The sequence below is a fragment of the Mustela putorius genome, unplaced genomic scaffold (assembly GCF_011764305.1).
Source record: "Mustela putorius furo isolate JIRA1106 unplaced genomic scaffold, ASM1176430v1.1 tig00003987_pilon_pilon_pilon, whole genome shotgun sequence".
NCBI lineage: Eukaryota > Metazoa > Chordata > Mammalia > Carnivora > Mustelidae > Mustela > Mustela putorius.
This window is the reverse complement of record NW_025422126.1, coordinates 4,541,909-4,559,313: the sequence shown is the minus strand read 5'-3', so window position 1 is coordinate 4,559,313 and position 17,405 is coordinate 4,541,909. Positions and strand designations below refer to the sequence as shown.

Below are 17,405 nucleotides of genomic sequence, written 5' to 3'. Positions count from 1 at the left end.
CAATTTTCTCTTGGTCATCCAATTTTTTTGAATATAATTATTCACTGTATTCTTATATAATTGTTTTTATTTCTGTATATTTGGTAGTGAGGTCCCCAGTTTCATTTCTGAGTTTAGTAATTTGAGTCTTTCCTCTTTTTTTCATGAGTTTTTTTTTTTCCTTAGCTAAAGGTTTGTCAATTTTGTTGACCTCAAAGAACCAACTTTTGGTTTCATTGTATTTCTCTATTTTATTTTCTATACTCTATTTCATTTATCTCTGTGCATCTGTATTGTTTCCTTCTACCAGTTTTTTGTTGTTGTTACATCTGTAAGTTAACTCCTACCACGACCTGAGCCAAAGGCAGACGCTTAACTGACTGAGCCATGCAGGTACCCCTTAATGTATATCTTGTCCACTTATATTTAATATAATTATTAATGTGTTTGGATTTAGGTCTGCCATTTTGGTATTTGTTATCTATTCGCTGGATCTATTTTTTAATTCCTCTACTGACATTTTTTCTTATCCTCCTTGCATTATATTTTCAATGGTTGCTATAGGATTCCAATGTGCATCTTTTTTTATTAAGTTTTTTATTTTAATTTCAGTATCATTAACATACAGTGTTATATTAGTTTCAGTATATAATACAGTGATTCAGCAATTCAGTACATTACTCAGTGCCCATCATGATAAGCATACTCTTTAGTCCCCATCATTTATTTCACCAATCACCCCACCTACCTCTCCTCTGATAACCATCAGTTTGTTCTCTATAGTTACGAGTCTTGTTTTCAGTTTATCTCTTTTTTCCTTTGTTTGGTTTCTTAAATTCCACATATGAGTGAAATCCTATGGTATTTGCCTTTCTCTAACTTATTTCTCTTAGCATTATACTCTCTAGATCCATCCGTGTCATTGCAAATAGCAACATTTCCCTTTTTATGGCTGAGTAATACTCCATTGCATATATATACCACATCTTCTATATCCATTTGTCTACCAATGGACACCTGGGCTGCTCCCATAGTTTGGCTATTGTAAATAATGCTGCAACAAACATGGGGGTACCTGTATCCCTTTGAATTAGTGTTTTGTATTCTTTGGGTAATAGCCAGTAGTATGATTACTGGATCATAGGGTAGTTCTGTTTAACTTTTTAAGGAAACTCCATACTGTCTTCCACTGTGGCTGCACTAATTTGCATTTGCACCAGCAGTGCATGAAGGTTACTTTTTCTCCACATTCTCACCAACACTTGTTTTTTCCAGTGTGCATCTTTGACTTACCAGAATACACTTAATATTGTAGTACTTCACATAAAATACAGAAAACTTGCCACAGTATAAACTCTATTTTCCCACCTCCCCTCCACTCTCCTTGTTTTATTTTTTGGATTCACTCCCAATTTTGCGTATACTTATGGGTAATTAATTCTCATTGAATATTCCAATTTGTGAATAGAACATATCATAGATCCAGGTGGATCTAGAATTTGAGTTTTTTTCCACTGCTTTTATACTTTTGCACTTACTATTTTTTGGTAAACATGTACACATTTCTGTTTGGTGTACCTGAGGAGTATAATCGATGGATTATAAGGTATGCATGTATTTGTCTCTACCGAATAGTTTCCAAAGCAATTGTGCCAATTTACACTCATGTGAGATTTCGATTTGCTCTACAGCAGTACTTACTGTTGTCTATCTTTTTCACCTTTAGCCATTTAGGTAGGTATGTAGTGGTATCACATTTTAATTCCAAACTTCTCAAATACACTGTATTGACCAAACAAAAGAATATGTGAGCCAGATGTGGCCCATAAGCCACTTCTAGGTCAGACTGTGTTTTCTGAGAATGTTTGTCTTAATCTATGTGTGAATAATTTAATAATTATCTACTGAACAGTTGGAAGATTAAAAAATCATGCTATCATCCTGTTGGTGGAGAGATTTTGAAACAAACTGCACCTGAAGCATCCATTTGTGTTTGTCCTGCCCTGTTCAGTGGGGTGGGTGGAAAGAACCAGGGCATCATCAAGATTAATATGATAAATGGTAGCCCCAAGGCTATAGGGGAACAAAGAGCCCTTAACCGAGCTGTGGGAGATTCTCTTTAATAGGGACTCATCTACCATCCATCCTCACCATGCAATCTGTGACATCAGACTGACAACTTCACAGTGTTCTCAAGACCCAATGTCTTCTAAGGCCATTGCTCATGCCATTTTTCCATGTGTTCTTTCAGTGTGAAAAACTCTCCCTCCCTTCCCTGCTTGGCAAACTCCTACTCATCCTTCAAGGCTCATCCTAAGTTTCTACTTCCTGTCCCAGAGCTTTCCCATTTCCTTGGCAGAGTTGGATACCTCTCCTCAGAGCTCCCACTCTGCCATGGTCCTCACTTACCTTACCTCATTGAATCATTGGTGTTAATGCCTCCCTTTAAGTTGGCGTCTCTGGGGATATGGCTGGAGTAGACACCCTATGCTTTTGCCACTTAGTTCTTATCTGTTCATCCTACTTCTGGCAACGATGCCCCAAACTTATTTTGGCACACTACTCCACCCTTGTTCTAAGCCTTGTTGTTTTAGGCTGTCTTTTCCAGATCACCATAGCTTATGGATGACCACAGGACCCAATTTGGGCTAAGGTCCTTCAGTCCTAGGACTTTTGTTCATACTGTTGGAGGAAGAAGAGCTCTCTCTTGGCTAGACTTGACCCCAGAAGGGCATTAGTCTAGAGCTGCTGAATGTCACTGGAAACTTTGAATGAGGCAGCCCTATGGCTGTAAAGATGAAAACAAAGTCTGAGGGACACTGTTTGAATCCCTGCATCAAACAGTTTCTGGACTTCTCAGTTATATAACTCAGTGCTTTCCCTTTTTTGGCTTAAATCAGTTTGAGCAGGGGGTTTCTGTTACTTGCAGCCTTAAAAGGCCTGATGCAAGATGGTTGTGTTTCCTTCCCTAGACACCTTTCTGTGAGACTAACTCATTGGCTCACCTCTAGAAGGATGGGAACCTACTGGAAAAGACCTCTACACCACCAGACTCTCAGCAGACAGGGCAAAACCTGGATCACCCAACAGATCAGATGGCAGAGACCCGGATACAGCCTCTCCCTTTGAGCCCTTGGGAATGGCCATGTTCAACCTACCACCTTATCTATGCGTGAGAAAAGCAAGATTCAGAAAGGCTAAGTGAGTTGCCCCCAAAATGCTCAGTTAATGTGCTGTCACCAGTTCTACTTGCCCGCAGAATCTACACATTATTCCCAGTACACCAAAGAAGGCACTAGTAGGTGCTGAGTCACTGAGATGTCCCAGGGGGAACAAGGCCCCTAGGGCGGGGCCAGGATGTGGTTTATAGATAAAAAAGCCAGAGCCAGGACTAGAGCCAATCACATCTTTATTAGTCTCTGCCGCAGGGCCATTGGAGCCCCTGTTTACAAGGGAACTTTAGCAGGCTACTCTGGCTACTGGCCAGGAATGTTAGCACTTCTATTAGTACAGAATGGGAAAAGAAATTGGAAGCAAGCCAAATGGAGAGACTGCTGGGCCACCTGACAGGAAGGCATGTGTGAGGCTTCCCAGTGGATCAGGCCCAATAGGTGAATACTGCCATCTCCCCCAGAGTGAAGGAAAAGACAAAGCCTGAGATGGTTGACAGCCACAGCTATGGAGACAGGTCCAAGTTCCTGGGGACCAGGAATGCATTTCCTGATGGAGGCACCATCCTAGGGCTGGAGGTTCCAAACAGAGCTCATCTGCCCCCCAGCAAGAAGACCCCAGGTTCAGCTCGATTGCTGCCCCAGGCAGCCTAACATAGGGAATAGATGTTTTCTGAGCACTGAAAGAACAAGGGACCCAGGAAGCTGATAGTAGAAAGGATGGGGCTAACTTCAGAGAGTGTTTTGGATTTGAGTATGTATCAATATTAGCAAAACAGGCAATATATTCATGATAGGCACAATCCTGAAACTTCCCTTCAAAGAGCTTACATCTCGCCTTTATCCAGCAAGCTCTTTAGCCTAGAGGTCCATCATGATCTGATCCCAGTCCTCACCTCAGCCTAAATGAACTCTTAAGTCCTTGGACATGCCAAGATATTTACTGCTCTGCACTCTTGCCAACAACCCTACTCCTAGCCTACCTTCGTCTGCTTTTACCTTCATGGGCCAAAGGATGGATGTCTGCCTTGTCAAGTGTTTATTTACTTCTGTTTTTCCTACAAACCCTGGAGCAGCTGGAGGAAAGAATATGACTCCAGTGTCTCAGCACGTGGGACTTTGAAGTCACATGAGCTGTGTTTTCTATATCTTAGTATATTTGCAGGAAACCTGTCCATATATGTCTATAACAAAATTCTGGGGTGTCGGCAGGAGATACAAGGATTTTGAGCTATGTTTGTGCCTAGGATGATAGCTTCTTCCAGTATAGTGTTGGGCAGTGGGATGGATGATCCAAGTCCAGAAGCGGCCAATGGAGAAGAAGGAGCCAAAGTACGGCAGAGCTTAGAGTAGCGATGGGTGGGGTTAAGTAATAACAGGGGTTTGTTGGTCTATGCGCAGGGTCCACACTCTGAGTCCCAGGGGTCAGAACCAGCAGGGCGACCACATGAGCGAGCCGAGGGCTGCACCTGTGGCAGCCCCGGCAAGCATGCCCATGGCCAGTGGAGCTCCAGCACTGTAGCAGGGATCCTCCCGCACTACCACGTGCGTCACGCCAGGGCCTGTGGAGAGAGCCGTGAGGGCTGGGGACTTAGGAGCAGAGAGATCTTTGTCCCTCTCCTCCCCTAGACTCACACCCAACCCAGGACAAGGGGCTGAGCCCACTCTCCTACAACTCAGCTGGAGAAACTGAGGCCTTGATTTGGAAAGGACTTGCACTCTTTCCCCAGGGCTTACAAGCCTTAAATCTGCTACGGACATTCTGAGGCTGCGGGTCTAGGGTGCAACAGCGAGAAAACTCCGGGATCTTTAAGAACATCCTTGACACACTCAACGGTAGGCTTTCCCAACTGACCAGCCCTTCGGGCGGGAGGCGGTCGTTCCCACGTTTAGCCACCAGGGGTCGGGACGAGCTCAGAAACGGGTACTGCAGCACAGCCCTTGAAAAAGGGCCGGCCTTGAGAGGAAAGGTCAGATCTATGGAGTGTGGGGGCCGCTGGTCCACGCGAGATTTCGAATTTCCGGTTGGGGAGGGCCCAGTGGAGGGTCCCGCCTGAGAAAATCCGTGGTCACTACAAGAGTGGGGCTTGGCACTGGAATGGGGGAGGGGGCGGACCAGGCGGGGTACTTACCTGCATAGGGCGGTCCGTAGTAGCTGCGGATATATGTGGCTTCATGCGCGTTGGGGGGTACCACCTCATAGTAGTCCTGGTACGGGCTGTAGACACGCACCTGAGGAGCTCGACTGGGTTAACTGGGAACTCTGTCCCCGGTTTGGTCTCTTCCCCAACACACCCGGCTTAGGTCCTTCTGGACCCACAAAACCGCTTCCCCAAGTTTAGAAATGGTTCCCTAGGAACCAGCAAGCTCATGGAAAAAGGCCCTGCCTCCTCCACATGGTCCATGATCCTTGTCCTCTAAAATTTTAGCCCCTACATCCAGCTCCCAGTGATTCCATTTTCCTGCCCTGGCCTCCTAGTTAGCACTCTCATAAATAAAAATTCTCCATGGCTCCCAACTTCCATACACAATCTACTATTTGCTAGCGCTCTCCAGTGGCCCTTTTGGAGAAATCCAGTGGATTTCTCTACTCTCCTCATCATGGGGTGGGGCATCTGGCCAAGCCCCAGGCCCAGAAGTAAAAGGTTGGGGAGAAAGGAAAGGAAAGGAAGGGTAGGGATGTAAAGTAAAGTATCATCAAGCATCTATCATGTACCAGGCCCTGAGGGAGGTGTCCACATGTGTTACTTCCTCTAGTCCTTACTGCAGACACTATTATCTTCACATTACCACAGAGCTGGGGATGGGGGCTCAGAAAAGAGTGGTCATTGCTATCTCTGGGAGGGAGATATGCATGCAGTCCCTTCATTAGTATTTTATCAACCCCTCAAAGCCTAACTCAAAAGCCACCCACTCCAGGAAGCCCTCTGGTTTCAGAAAAAATCCTTTCTTCCTGAGTTCTCTATGGACTCTGCTAGTGCCTTTTCCCCCTATCTTTCCTCCTGGCCTTCCCTGCCTGCACACCAAATGTGAGCTACTTATAAGCAAGGACTCTGATTAATTTCTGTTACATGCAGGGCCTAATACATAGCAAGAACCAATAAATATATGCTGAATTAAATGGAAGATCTGAATCCAAGCCCCTCATTTATCCCAAGGGGAGCAGATCTGGAGAGGGGGTAGGTCCCCTTCTCTCCTGGTCTTCTTAGCCCCCCCTTCCACATTATATCTCTAACTGGGTGTCACACCTGAATGGTCCAACTCCCTTTAGAAGTCTAGGTGTCTTAAATTCCAATCCCAAAGTGATGTCATCACCTTTGCATCTCCCAAACTTGTTCTTCTATAAGTGCTTTTCTCTACATGCCACCACCATGCATTCAAACCAAGACATCAGGTTGGCACACTTGTCTTCCACATCACAACAGCTACCAGGCAGGTCTCATGATTTTAACTTCTAAATATGCTCTTCTATCCATCTTTTTGGCCAATGCCAAGAGATTAGGCCATTGGTTTTGGCAACTTGGAAGTTGTGGGTAACCTTGAAAAAAACATTTTACAGTGGCATGGTTGGGATAAGAATCTAGGCTATGGAGGGCGCCTGGGTGGCTCAGTGGGTTAAGCCGCTGCCTTCAGCTCAGGTCATGATCTCAGGGTCCTGGGATCGAGTCCCGTATCGGGCTCTCTGCTCAGCAGGGAGCCTGCTTCCTCCTCTCTCTCTGCCTGCCTCTCTGCCTACTTGTGATTTCTCTCTGTCAAATAAATAAATAAAATCTTTAAAAAAAAAAAAAAAAGAATCTAGGCTATGGAGAGTTGAAGAATGATTGAGAGGTGGAGGATGGAATCAACATGTCATGACAACTCTTGCAAGAGTTTAGCTGTAGGGGCATCTGGGTGGCTCAGTGGGTTAAAGCTTCAGCTCAGGTCATGATCCCAGGGTCCTGGGATCCTGCCCCACATTGGGCTATCTGCTCAGCAGGCAGTCTACTTCCCTTCCTCTCTCTCTCTGCCTGCTTCTCTGCCTACCTGTGATCTCTGTCAAATAAATAAATAAAATCTAAAAAGAAAAAAAAAGTTTTGGCTATGGGGGGCACATGGGTGGCTCAGTCGGTTAAGCATCTGACTTCAGGGAATCTGCTTGTCCCTCTCCCTCTGCCTACTGCCCACTTGTGGTCTCTCTCTCTCAAATGAATGAATTTTAAAAAAAAAGTTTGGCTATAAAGGGGAGTTCTCCAAGCACACCTGTGATTTCAAATTTCCATGTCTAACCTCTCTTTCAGACTGAACCCAAGTATCACCCTCCCTGAACCTGAGGTTCTGATCGGACCCTTAGACTCCCCTTAGACAGCACCAGTCACTCTACAGTGTCATTGTTTGTATCCCTGCGAGTGTGTATGTCTCCCATCAGACTGGGAGACACCCCCCCAACCCCATAAAGAAAGGTCTAATCATGTCTCTGAACATGATAGGTGTCTAATGGATTGAATTCATCTCAAGTGAGTCAAATAACAGCGAGTCACCCAGCTCTAAGTCCAGCCTCAAGTTAGGGACAATGACCAGTCCCAGGGAAATGCAGGAGGTTCAGACAATCAACGCTCAGTCTCAAGACTTCCCTCTCTGTGCTCTCCCCTAAAGTGATCCAATTGGGCTTTCTAATAGAGGGTGGCCAGAATCTGAGCTCCATGCCTAGAAGGGCCTACAGAGAGCCAAGCACCCAGATCCCCTCTTTTATTTGTAGAGGACTTGAGGTCTAGAGCCTGCACCTGCCAGTAGCTGCACAGTGAGCCAAGGGAGCAGTTGGGCCTTGGAGAGAGTGGAAACACCACCTCATACCCCTTGCGGCACCTGTTTCTACCCTCTGGTCTTGGGAGGCCCAGAGGAAAACTCAGGCGGGTCGCCTGGCAACAGGGCAGGGGATCCTCCGGAGACCTCATGGATAGAACCTAAGGCCTTAATCCCTGATCCTCTCCCTCCCTGAAAGCCCAGCCCCTTTTGCAAGTACAGGGTCAGTCAATCAGGGGGCCACATACAAATACAACCTTTCCCTCAGAAAAGGTCTTCTTACTTGGTTTACAGCTTTTTAAATCCCATTTTTAGGCATCCCCGCTTTAAACACGGGGACGCCTAAAACACTTATATCCTCATTCAGGCAATGGGGAGGACTCAGAATGCTAGGATAGAAGTCCTAGTCCTGCCACTGATGAATCAAGTGACCTGGTCCAGTTATATTGCCTTTCAGAGCCTCAGTTTTCACATCTGCAGATGGGAACAGTCTGGCCCACAGTGCCCATTCTAAGGCACAATGAGAATCCAGCCGAGCCATGTCTATGCAACCGGACCTGCGTGGGCCTGGCACTTCAGTTCAGTGGTTCTGCACATCGATATTACCTGAAGTTTTTTAAACCAGAGATTTCCAAGGCCCTACTCCAGACCTATGGAATTAGAGCATCTAGAGGTAGGATCTGAATGCTTGAATTTTTTTTTTTTTTTTGTAAGTCCTGAATTGATTCAAAGGCAGAGCCACATTGAGCACCACTGTGCCATGAAAGGAATTCATAGTTGGCTGTAAGAGGAGGGGCCTCCCCTGCACTCACCCCATGCCCTCCTGAACACTGGGGACAGAGAGAGGATCCACCCCCGCCACTCACTGCTTCCCAGAGATTCTGGGGTGGGGAAGGGGGACAAATATGGACTAAATTATGATATGCGGTAGTGATGCCATTACAGAGGGTTTTCCCACCTCCTTCCTCCCATTGGTCATTCACTCATTCGCTCATTTGGTGAACACTGCCTGAGGCCCACTTTTGCCCTAGCTCCATGCACCAGGAATAAGGAGAGTCAAAAAACTGTCCCGATCACTGAGCACTCATTGAGTACCTGTTGGATACCCAGCACTGTGCTAGACACCTTAGGGGCAAAGCTGATTAGACCTGGTCTTTACCTTGGAGGAAGTCCCAGGTCTCATGGGAGAATAGAGACCAAAATACAGGGACTTGTACCCAGGCCTAAGAAGACAATACTAAGCATTTAGTGCAGCAGGCTGTGAGTGGAGGTCTGGGAAGTCCTCCCTGAGGAGGGGGCAGCCTTTGAAGTGGCTCCTAGAGGCTAAGCATCAGTTTGCCAGGTGAATAAGGAAACTAAGAGTTTTCTCCACAGAGAGAATGGCACATGCAAAGCCTGGGAGGAGGGAATGGGTCTGGCACAGCCGGGAACAGAAGAAACAGCAAAGCACCTGGAGCACAGGGGAGGGAGATGTGGTAGAAGAGACTCGCCCAGGCCAGATCCTGAGGGCCTTGAAAATAGGGCTATGGGTGGTATCCTGTGGGTGATAGGGAGCCATGGAATGTTTGTGAGCAGGGAAGGGAGGCAACTGGGCCCAGTTCTGGAGGCGCATCGTCATGGCCAGAATGGAGGCAGGGAGAGCTGAGCCAGCACTTACCCAGATCCGCCTCTCAACCTTACAGGGGCTCCACGAGCTGGTCACACACCTGACCTTGGGGCAAACTCGGTGGTTCCTGGGAGGGACGGTGGCACCAGCTGGGGCCTGCTTAAGCCACAGAAAACCGAGAAGGGGGAGGGAGGGAGGGAGCTGTCAGAGGCCCTCTACATCTGGAGAAGCTCAGAGCTTTTAACAGGCCCTACCAGCCCCCTCTGTCAGCTGGTCATGGGGAAGAGTTGTTCTCTTCCTCTTCAGCCCATGGTAATGGAGGGAGTCTCAGAGAGGGCAGTGACTTTGCCAAAGATACACAGAGAAGGATCTGTAGAGTCTCCAGAATTAGCTCAACTTCGCCTCTTTTAGGCTGCTGAGGCTCCCAGTCTCCAGGGAAGGCAGAACAGGTCTGATCTACCTTCCCACCCACCTCCCCCCTACACTGGCCTTCCAGCCTTGCCCCTGGCTGGGTCTCTGGCCCTGTGTTCCCTGGAACAGTCTCCATCCAGAGGGGGTATAAATCTGTAGGACATGGAGGGACAAAGTGCAGGTCACTCCTCCATAAGCACAGGATGGAGAGCAGCCACGGGCAGGCATGGACAATCGGAGCCAGGCAGCCTCTGGTACAGAGACAGAAGCGCAAACACATTCTACTCGAGCAAGCCCAGGGACCAGAGGGGTGTGTGTGAAGCATGGGTAGTGAGAGGTGGAGAGAGGGTCAGAGCAGAGAGCTGTGGGAAGCAGAGTGGCGGGAAGGTGCACAGGCAGAGAAGGGACAAGGCAGCTTCATAGAGTCACAGAGCACAGACGGTCAGCCTTCACCTCCTTCCGCCTCTTTTGGGTGGGACAGATTTGCCTGCATGGGGGGGGATTTGGAGCTCAGAGCCAAGTTAGCTAACAGGGGGACCTCCACCCTGCTGAGTGCTGCCCCTGCCTCCTCAATCCCAGATTCTGATCCAACCTCCACCCAGAAGCTGGGGTCTGCTCCCTGAAGTCTGGCCACAGTCCTCCATGCTTAATACCCTTCATTGCTCCTCAGAGGTCAGCTCTCCCATTTCTTTTCCTCCATGTCTTATGGTTCAGCCAGGCCAGACTCTGGCCCCTTGCACACGTGCGCGCGCGCACACACACACACACACACACACACGTGCACACCCCATTTGTCCACCTCTGCTGACTCAGCTCTTTCTGCAGATGATGCCCTTCCCTCCCCGGCTCACTGGCCGAGGTGCTGTACAGGTTCTTCCACTGACTTAAGACTGTGAGGCTATGGCTAAGTCACTTCCTCTCTGAAGGTCGCCTTCCCTATCTGTAAAATGGGACTCAAAGTACCTACTCTACCAAGGCTGTTGGGAGATTAAATGGTACAAACAATGGCAGGCACGGAGCACCATGCCCCGCCCTCAGCAGATGCAGGCCCAAGAAGGGTTCTAAACACAATCATGTCTTCCCTGCTACTTCTCCCCAGCCTTTCTCTCTAGATGAGATCAAGCGCCCCTGTGCCACAGACAGAAGGAGCAGGCACTGAATGTGGAGTCAGGCAGATGGGCCAAATTGGGGCACCCTTGAGCTGTGGGCTTTGGGTGGCTCCTCAAACCCACACCTTCATCCATCACTAAGCTCCATTGACTCTACCTCCTAAATATGTCGGATCCTTATCAGCTTAGTCCAGACCTCCAGCCAGTCACCAGAACTCTGCCCCCGCCTGGTTAGAAATAACTAGTCTCCTGGCGTCTACTCTTAACCCTCTGCTGTCGGTTCCTACCAGCCAGACTTATCTTTTTGAAAATACAAATCTGGTCTGATCTGTTCATCTCATCCCACTGCTTAAAAGCTTTCAATGACCCCCTGGTGTTCTTGGCAGAAACCAATGTCGGAAACACGTCCCATCATGCCATGCTCTCTCCCCTGCTCTCCATCCCTAACCTCCAGCTGCCCCAGCCTTCATTCTGTTCTTAAACTTGCTAAAGTCATAACCTTTTTCAGGGCCTTTGCACATGCAGTTCCTCTGCCTGGAAAGCTGTTCCCTTCACTCCACTGCACCCCTTTCAGCCAGCTGATTTCTGTCCATCCTTCAGGTTTCATCTTTAGCTTTGTCTGAACTCCCACCAGGATCAGGCCACCAAGGTGGTCACATGGAGTGCATGCAGCACCTCCTGTCAGAGCAGTTCCCACGACTGCAACAGAATCATGAACTATGTGCCCAATTGCTTCCCATCCGGCGGCACACTAGGCTGAGTCCAGGAAAGCAGGACCTACACCTCCCAACTTAGTTCACCTCTGACCCCTGCCCTTTGGCTCAGTGCCTGGCACATAGTAGGAGCTCAGTAAATATTTGTTGTGTGGATGAATGAAGCTCAATCTTATCATCTGCAGAGAGGGAACAAGAATCCCCACCTCACAGGACTGCAGTGAGCAGCCAGAACTGGACCTGTGTCATGCTGGGCATACAATAGCTGCTCAATAAAAGGCGGTTCCTTTCGCGCAACTGACAAGCCACCTCCTTCTTTCTCTCTTTCCTCCAAGCACCAGTTGTCTGTCTTCTGTCCTTTTCCACTCGGGACCCAGCACATCTGAGTCCACACAAACCTATTCGCTTGCATCTAGGGGAACTGAGAGCTCCTGGCAGGCGGAGACCAAGTCTGAATCACCCATGATTCCATGGCAGGAAGGGGTGGTGAGGAGAAAGGAGAGAATGGGATTGCTCACCGGGGTGGAGTTTGCCTCCAGCAGTGCCGTCTTCCACGCTCTGCAAAGCAAACCCCAAAGCATGAGGAGGGAGGTGAGAGGTCAGGCCCCAAGATGTAGGCCCCTTACTTTCCTCCTCAACCAGCCTCTTGACTCTCTTGGATGGACAGAGGTGACACCCCTCCCACCCCAGGCACACGAACAGAGCTCTCACTGGAGCTGGAGTCTCCTAATTCATTCTTAGCCCTCACCCTTCCCTTCTTCCAGTTTTCCTGTCTAGACAATAGATGGCTGGGCTTGGGTGGTCTCCTAGGGGCCTTCAGATTCTGGCACGCCTGGGCTGGGCCTCTCACTGCAGCTCACCTCCACACCCCAAATCTACCAACACAGCTCTCCAACACTCTGACCCCAGAGCCCTTGAAGGCCCAGTGGACACCAGACAATCAGGCCTTTGTTGGTTGCCATGGCACCTGGCTGGGGTGGACAAGGCGGCTCTGTGCTTTGTGTGCCCGGAGCTCAGCTTCCCCCACTGCCACACACCCAATCTCTTTCTCTCTTCTACAATGGAAAGGCCGACTGACCCTCAGCCAGAGGGTAGGAAGGGAAAGAATGTGAGGAAGCAGGCACACCCCATACTGCAGTGTGGACCTGAACCTGACATTGGGGTGTCCCCGGAACAATAGTGGGCTGCCTCAGTTAGGCGGATCTGGGTCTGTGCCTCAGATGAAGGCCACCCACCAAGGAACCTTTTCAGAAGACAGTGAGAAGGAGGACCCTTTATGGATGTCACTGAGCTAGCTGTCTTATCCTCTGTATCAGCCCAAGTGAGAGCGCATCTGTCAGGTAAATACATGACTCTCTATGATTGGGGACCACGCACCTCAGGCAAGTATGCGGGTTCCATCGCATTCTGGGTGAGGACTTTCCTGGGTACACTACCAATCACGGTGAGCCATTCAGATGCACTGTGCCCAGCCTCCACCCTGCTGACAATCTTTGTCCCCTCCCCACTTCCTACCCTTTGGGAATCAGAAAGCCCAGCAGGAGGAGGCATCTGGGTACATTCCCCAACATTCTGCCCTATCCTTTCCAGGAGGACTCACATGGCATCATCCTTGGTCTCTGCACACAAGTGGAGACGGGAGCCCTCCCGCAGGTTCACGGTCAGCAGGCCATCTCGGCTCCGGCCCTCTGGGGGCTGCACATCTAAAGGCAGACACACGCGTATGGGGATTCCACAAACCACAGGTCCCAGGTTCCCCAGTAAAATAGAAACAAGAATAGGAATTGACCTCTGGGTTCTGATTCTAGGCCATTGCCAGCCTCCTTTGTTCCCACACACTTTCTTTTGGGATTCTGCTTTACTCTTTAGAACCTTTCAGCCTTTCCTCATTGCCTATAGCCCTTGTTATAGACATCTATCAGTGACCCGATTATAATTGTGGCCTGAGTCTTGGTGGAGGAGATTTGCTGTGTGACTCTGGGCCAGTTACTGAACTTCTCTGGTCCTCCTTAATCCTTTTCATCTTTATCTAGTTCCTGGCACCTGGAAGACAGGAACTGTGTCAGACTCACCTCTGTGATCCCAGTATAGGACCCAGGCCCAGCACAAGGCCGGAACTCAATAAGGAACTCATTTCTTATTTCGCACCCACACAAGCTGGCGTTGATAGAGGCCTAGAAGCATTGTCTGTGGAAGCCCTCTGCAGGGGCAAAGAGCCTGATGCAGGTGTTATCAGACAGACACAGTGGGAGGGCAGTGGCCAGAGTCACAGTGCCAGAGGGGAAAGGGCTTCTCACCATGGCACTCTTGGCCAATCTTTATATCGCGGATGTTGAACTGGATGAGCACACGGTCCTCCTCATCCTGCGCAGTCTCGTCGCGGTAGTAGCCCAGGGTCCCATCCAGCCACAGGGCGAACCAGTTCCGCTTCCAGCGGCGGAGGATGGAGCCTGTGCAATGGTCCACATTTGCTAGGCCGGCTGATAGCAGAGCCTGCAGGCGGGCAGGAACCCCCCCCTTACCCCAACCCCCACTGTTGTGACCCCCCCTTTCTTATCTATCTACCTCCTGAAATGATGGCAGGGCCTCTTTCTGCCTTGCTCCCCCAGTGTCTCTCATTGGGCCTAATACATAACAGAGACCCCATAATGTGTTCAATGGTAAATGATAACCAGATTCCTTCCTTGGGGGCTTCCAAGGCCAAGCCCCAGGTTTCTTCAAGGACAAAGACCTCTCCTTATCTGAGCCTCCATCTTATCTCTTATCTCCGACTTGTGTGACAGCCTTTTGTGTAGCTACCAGACTGGGGGTGGGGTTCACAGCTCCCCATACTGGACCCAGCACCCAGGAGGACCTGGGCTCAGTGTTTGCTGAACTGAATGAAGTGAGTATGGTCGTGGGTCGTTGGAGAGCTCCTAACCCAGGGTAGCTCTTGTTCAGATCACAATTCTGGCCAGAGGTGGGTCTGGAAGCCTGAGCCCTACCTTCAGCCATTTTATAATTGAAAATCTTAACAGAAAGGGCAAAGACATAGGGAGCTTCTTCGAGCTTTACAGATTCCAAAACACAGAGGTGTTTTCATTTTATTCTAAGCCTTGTTCTGTGGCCAGCCCTGGGCTAGGGTGCTATGGATATGCTGAGCCTCAAACCCGGCCTCTGCTCTTAAGCAGCCTACAGTCTGGAGCCAGTATGGGGAGTGGTAAGACCCACAGGTAATGGCGGTTCTATTATAGGGGGATTAATGCTATCACGAAGGTATGTATGAAGCATTGGGAACAGTGTGGGGAGCTTACACTGTTGGTGCTACAGCAGAGGCTGGAGCAGGGGTTAGAGGCAAAGTCAGAGAAGGCTCTTCACAGAAGGGGACATTTACCAAGCAGTCAGAAATAGGAAGGACATTCCAAGCAGCGGGAAGAGTATGAACAAAGCAGGAGAGGGGGGAAAGAGGGTCTTGTTTCTTGGGAGAATGGTTCACTGGGACATTCCCAACAAGACACTTCTGCCCCCTCCTGCCCCTGGACAAGGTACAGACAGACAAGGATTTGGCCCAGGGTCACTCACTCTGTCTCCACAGCCAGCCGCCCCTCACCAGGGCCATTTCTTCAAAAGGACTTTCCAGGGTGGGGTCAGGCGGGACCTGTGAGAGGAGCCACAGGACACACAGGCCTCACCAGCAGCCCCCCGGGCAGTTCCCCAGAGAGAAGCCCCAGCCCTGTCCTCCCTGGTCCTCCCTGGGGGAGCCACCGAGGAAACCTTTAAGGGAGTGTTCGTAAACAAACAAGGGCAAGCCTGCTTGTCTCCTTCTCCTTCTCTGCTCCAGCAGGATAATGAGAGCACTGTTCTTGTGGGGTCAGCAGAGCAGCCACCCATTGTGCGGGGGTGGGAATAGGGAGCCTGGATTCCAACCTCAGCTCCATAACCTTGACCATGTCCCTTCTGCCTGGCTTCCTTTTCTAGATCTGTGAAGGCATGTCTATGAGGCAGGTAGAGGCTGGGGTGAGGAACGCTTACATTGTTGGAAACCCTAGAATTTTGAAATGCTGGCAGCACATACTACTAAAATCATGGCAATGAATGAGGGACTTTCATGATAAGAAAAGCCTCCCTCCCACTTGCACCTCACCTGAGGCATTTATGAAGTATGTAAAATGATAGTTCAAAAGCAGCTCTGATTGCCTGAGCCTTATGTGCCAGGCAGGCTTCTCAGTGTTTGCATCTATTATCTTGTTGAAGCCTCACAAAAATCCCTGTTATTACCAGAAAACAGGTATGGAGAAGTTCAATCACTCATGCAGATCTCCCTGATTAGAAAGCAGGGGCACCTGCCTTCACGCCCAGCAGTCCCAGTTTCTAACCATCACACCTGTAGGAGATTTTAAAACTCTCAATACCCAGGTCATGCTCCATAACAACGAAATCAGGTCTGGGGCTGGGAGGCGAGTCTTTAAAGATCCCAGGGGATTCTAATGTGCAGCAAAGTTCGGAAATCGCTGCACATACTATACCACTTCACTTTGTCCCCACTGTAACTCCATTAGATGGGCAGAATCTTTCCTGTTTAACAGGTGGACAAACTGAGGGACAGCAAATGACTTGTCCATGTATGTGAAGGAGCTTGGACTGGAATCCAGGTTCACTCTGTTTCTGAGGGCGACGTACTTGCGAGCGGGTGCCTCTACCCCTCCCCCACCTGCTCACACCTGTTGCTGCGTAGTAAGGGCTGGCACACCTGAGCAGGAAGGCCTGACTGTCCATGCTTCTCCTGCGGCTCCCTCCCTTTTCCAAGTCCTAACACTGGTCAGACAGAGGGTCAGGTGCAAACTCCCTCTCCAACCTCCCCTGAATGCACCCACCTGTCCACACCTCTTGCGGATGCTGCTGCCAAAACCGCCGCTACTTGATGCTGAGGCTACCCAACCTGCTGCGCGTGCGCTTTGTGTGCCCCACAACGCCTGGGGCATTTCAATCCCCAGGCTGTGCCCTGGGCTAGGCTAGCCCTGGGCCCCGCCCTTTGGCCCCGCCCCACCTCCAAGAGGGGATGGGCGGGGAGAGATGGGCGCCCGCGAGACTTCTGGGACTTGCAGTCTGCAGGCTGTACTTGTAGTACAGCCCTAGAGCTGTACAAGGCTTCTCCTGGGCGGTAACCCTGGGCTGACCGGGAGCACAGGTGAGAAGCTGCACCTGTAATTTTATTTTGCCAAGATATCTGTGCGCTCATTTATCATGAAATACATTACCTAAAAATCATGAACTCGCTCTCTAAAAAAAGTAAGGTTGCGAGGAGGAGCCAGGCTCCTAGTTTTGCCATGTTTTCTCAATACTCATTTTGTGCCACGCCCTATACTGGGCGCCAGTTGGGGGCACAAAGGAGCATCCGACAAGGCCTTTCCTCCTTCCTTCCCCAGCTTCCAGTCTGGTGTGGGGGGAGGCTAAATGTAAACACAGGATATGATTTAACCGTGGGAGAGGAGTCTCACTTTGCCCAAGAGGTTCGGGAAGGCCTCCCGAGGAGGCTAAAAAGGGTCCTTGAGGGATGAGTAGGAGTTTCCCAGGGGACAGCTAAGAGAATCCTATGAGCACTGATCAGAAAGTTCAAAAGCATGTCCAGTACTTCAGTGTGTTCGGAAAATAGAGTGCA

General features: G+C 49.6%; 2 protein-coding genes across 4 annotated transcripts in view; one reads left to right on the top strand and one right to left on the bottom strand.

Moving 5' to 3' along the window:
* Positions 1 to 3,371: 3,371 nt before the first annotated feature.
* PLEKHB1 (pleckstrin homology domain containing B1) lies at positions 3,372 to 16,774 on the bottom strand. Of its 3 annotated transcripts, none has more exons than XM_004768093.3 (8): positions 16,621 to 16,774; positions 15,329 to 15,404; positions 14,065 to 14,217; positions 13,368 to 13,470; positions 12,286 to 12,325; positions 9,586 to 9,690; positions 5,282 to 5,381; positions 3,372 to 4,711 (listed from the first exon to the last, which is right to left on the bottom strand). In XM_004768093.3, exons 1-8 carry the CDS (start codon positions 16,726 to 16,728, stop codon positions 4,575 to 4,577), a joined length of 822 nt encoding a protein of 273 aa, XP_004768150.2. In that variant the 5' UTR covers positions 16,729 to 16,774; the 3' UTR covers positions 3,372 to 4,574. The 3 variants fall into 3 exon arrangements, with proteins under 3 accessions (XP_004768150.2, XP_012919771.1, XP_012919770.1); XM_013064317.1 differs by having other exon boundaries at positions 16,631 to 16,718; XM_013064316.2 differs by lacking the exon at positions 9,586 to 9,690 and having other exon boundaries at positions 16,621 to 16,770.
* FAM168A (family with sequence similarity 168 member A) overlaps positions 12,667 to 17,405 on the top strand; it is a 240,668-nt gene continuing 235,929 nt past the window's right edge. Inside the window, exon 1 of the mRNA XM_004768087.3 lies at positions 12,667 to 13,107. The gene's annotated coding sequence lies outside the window, so the exon portion shown is untranslated. The remainder of the gene's footprint in view (positions 13,108 to 17,405) is intronic.

Excerpts from the sequence above, each read along its gene's own strand:
- PLEKHB1 (XM_004768093.3), bottom strand. The coding sequence starts at position 16,728 with ATGCCCCAGGCGTTGTGGGGCACACAAAGCGCACGCGCAGCAGGTTGG. Across the intron at positions 9,691-12,285 it reads TGGAGGCAAACTCCACCCCG|GCCCCAGCTGGTGCCACCGT; the intron begins GTGAGCAATCCC and ends TGGCTTAAGCAG. Across the intron at positions 5,382-9,585 it reads AGGTTGAGAGGCGGATCTGG|GTGCGTGTCTACAGCCCGTA; the intron begins GTAAGTGCTGGC and ends CGAGCTCCTCAG.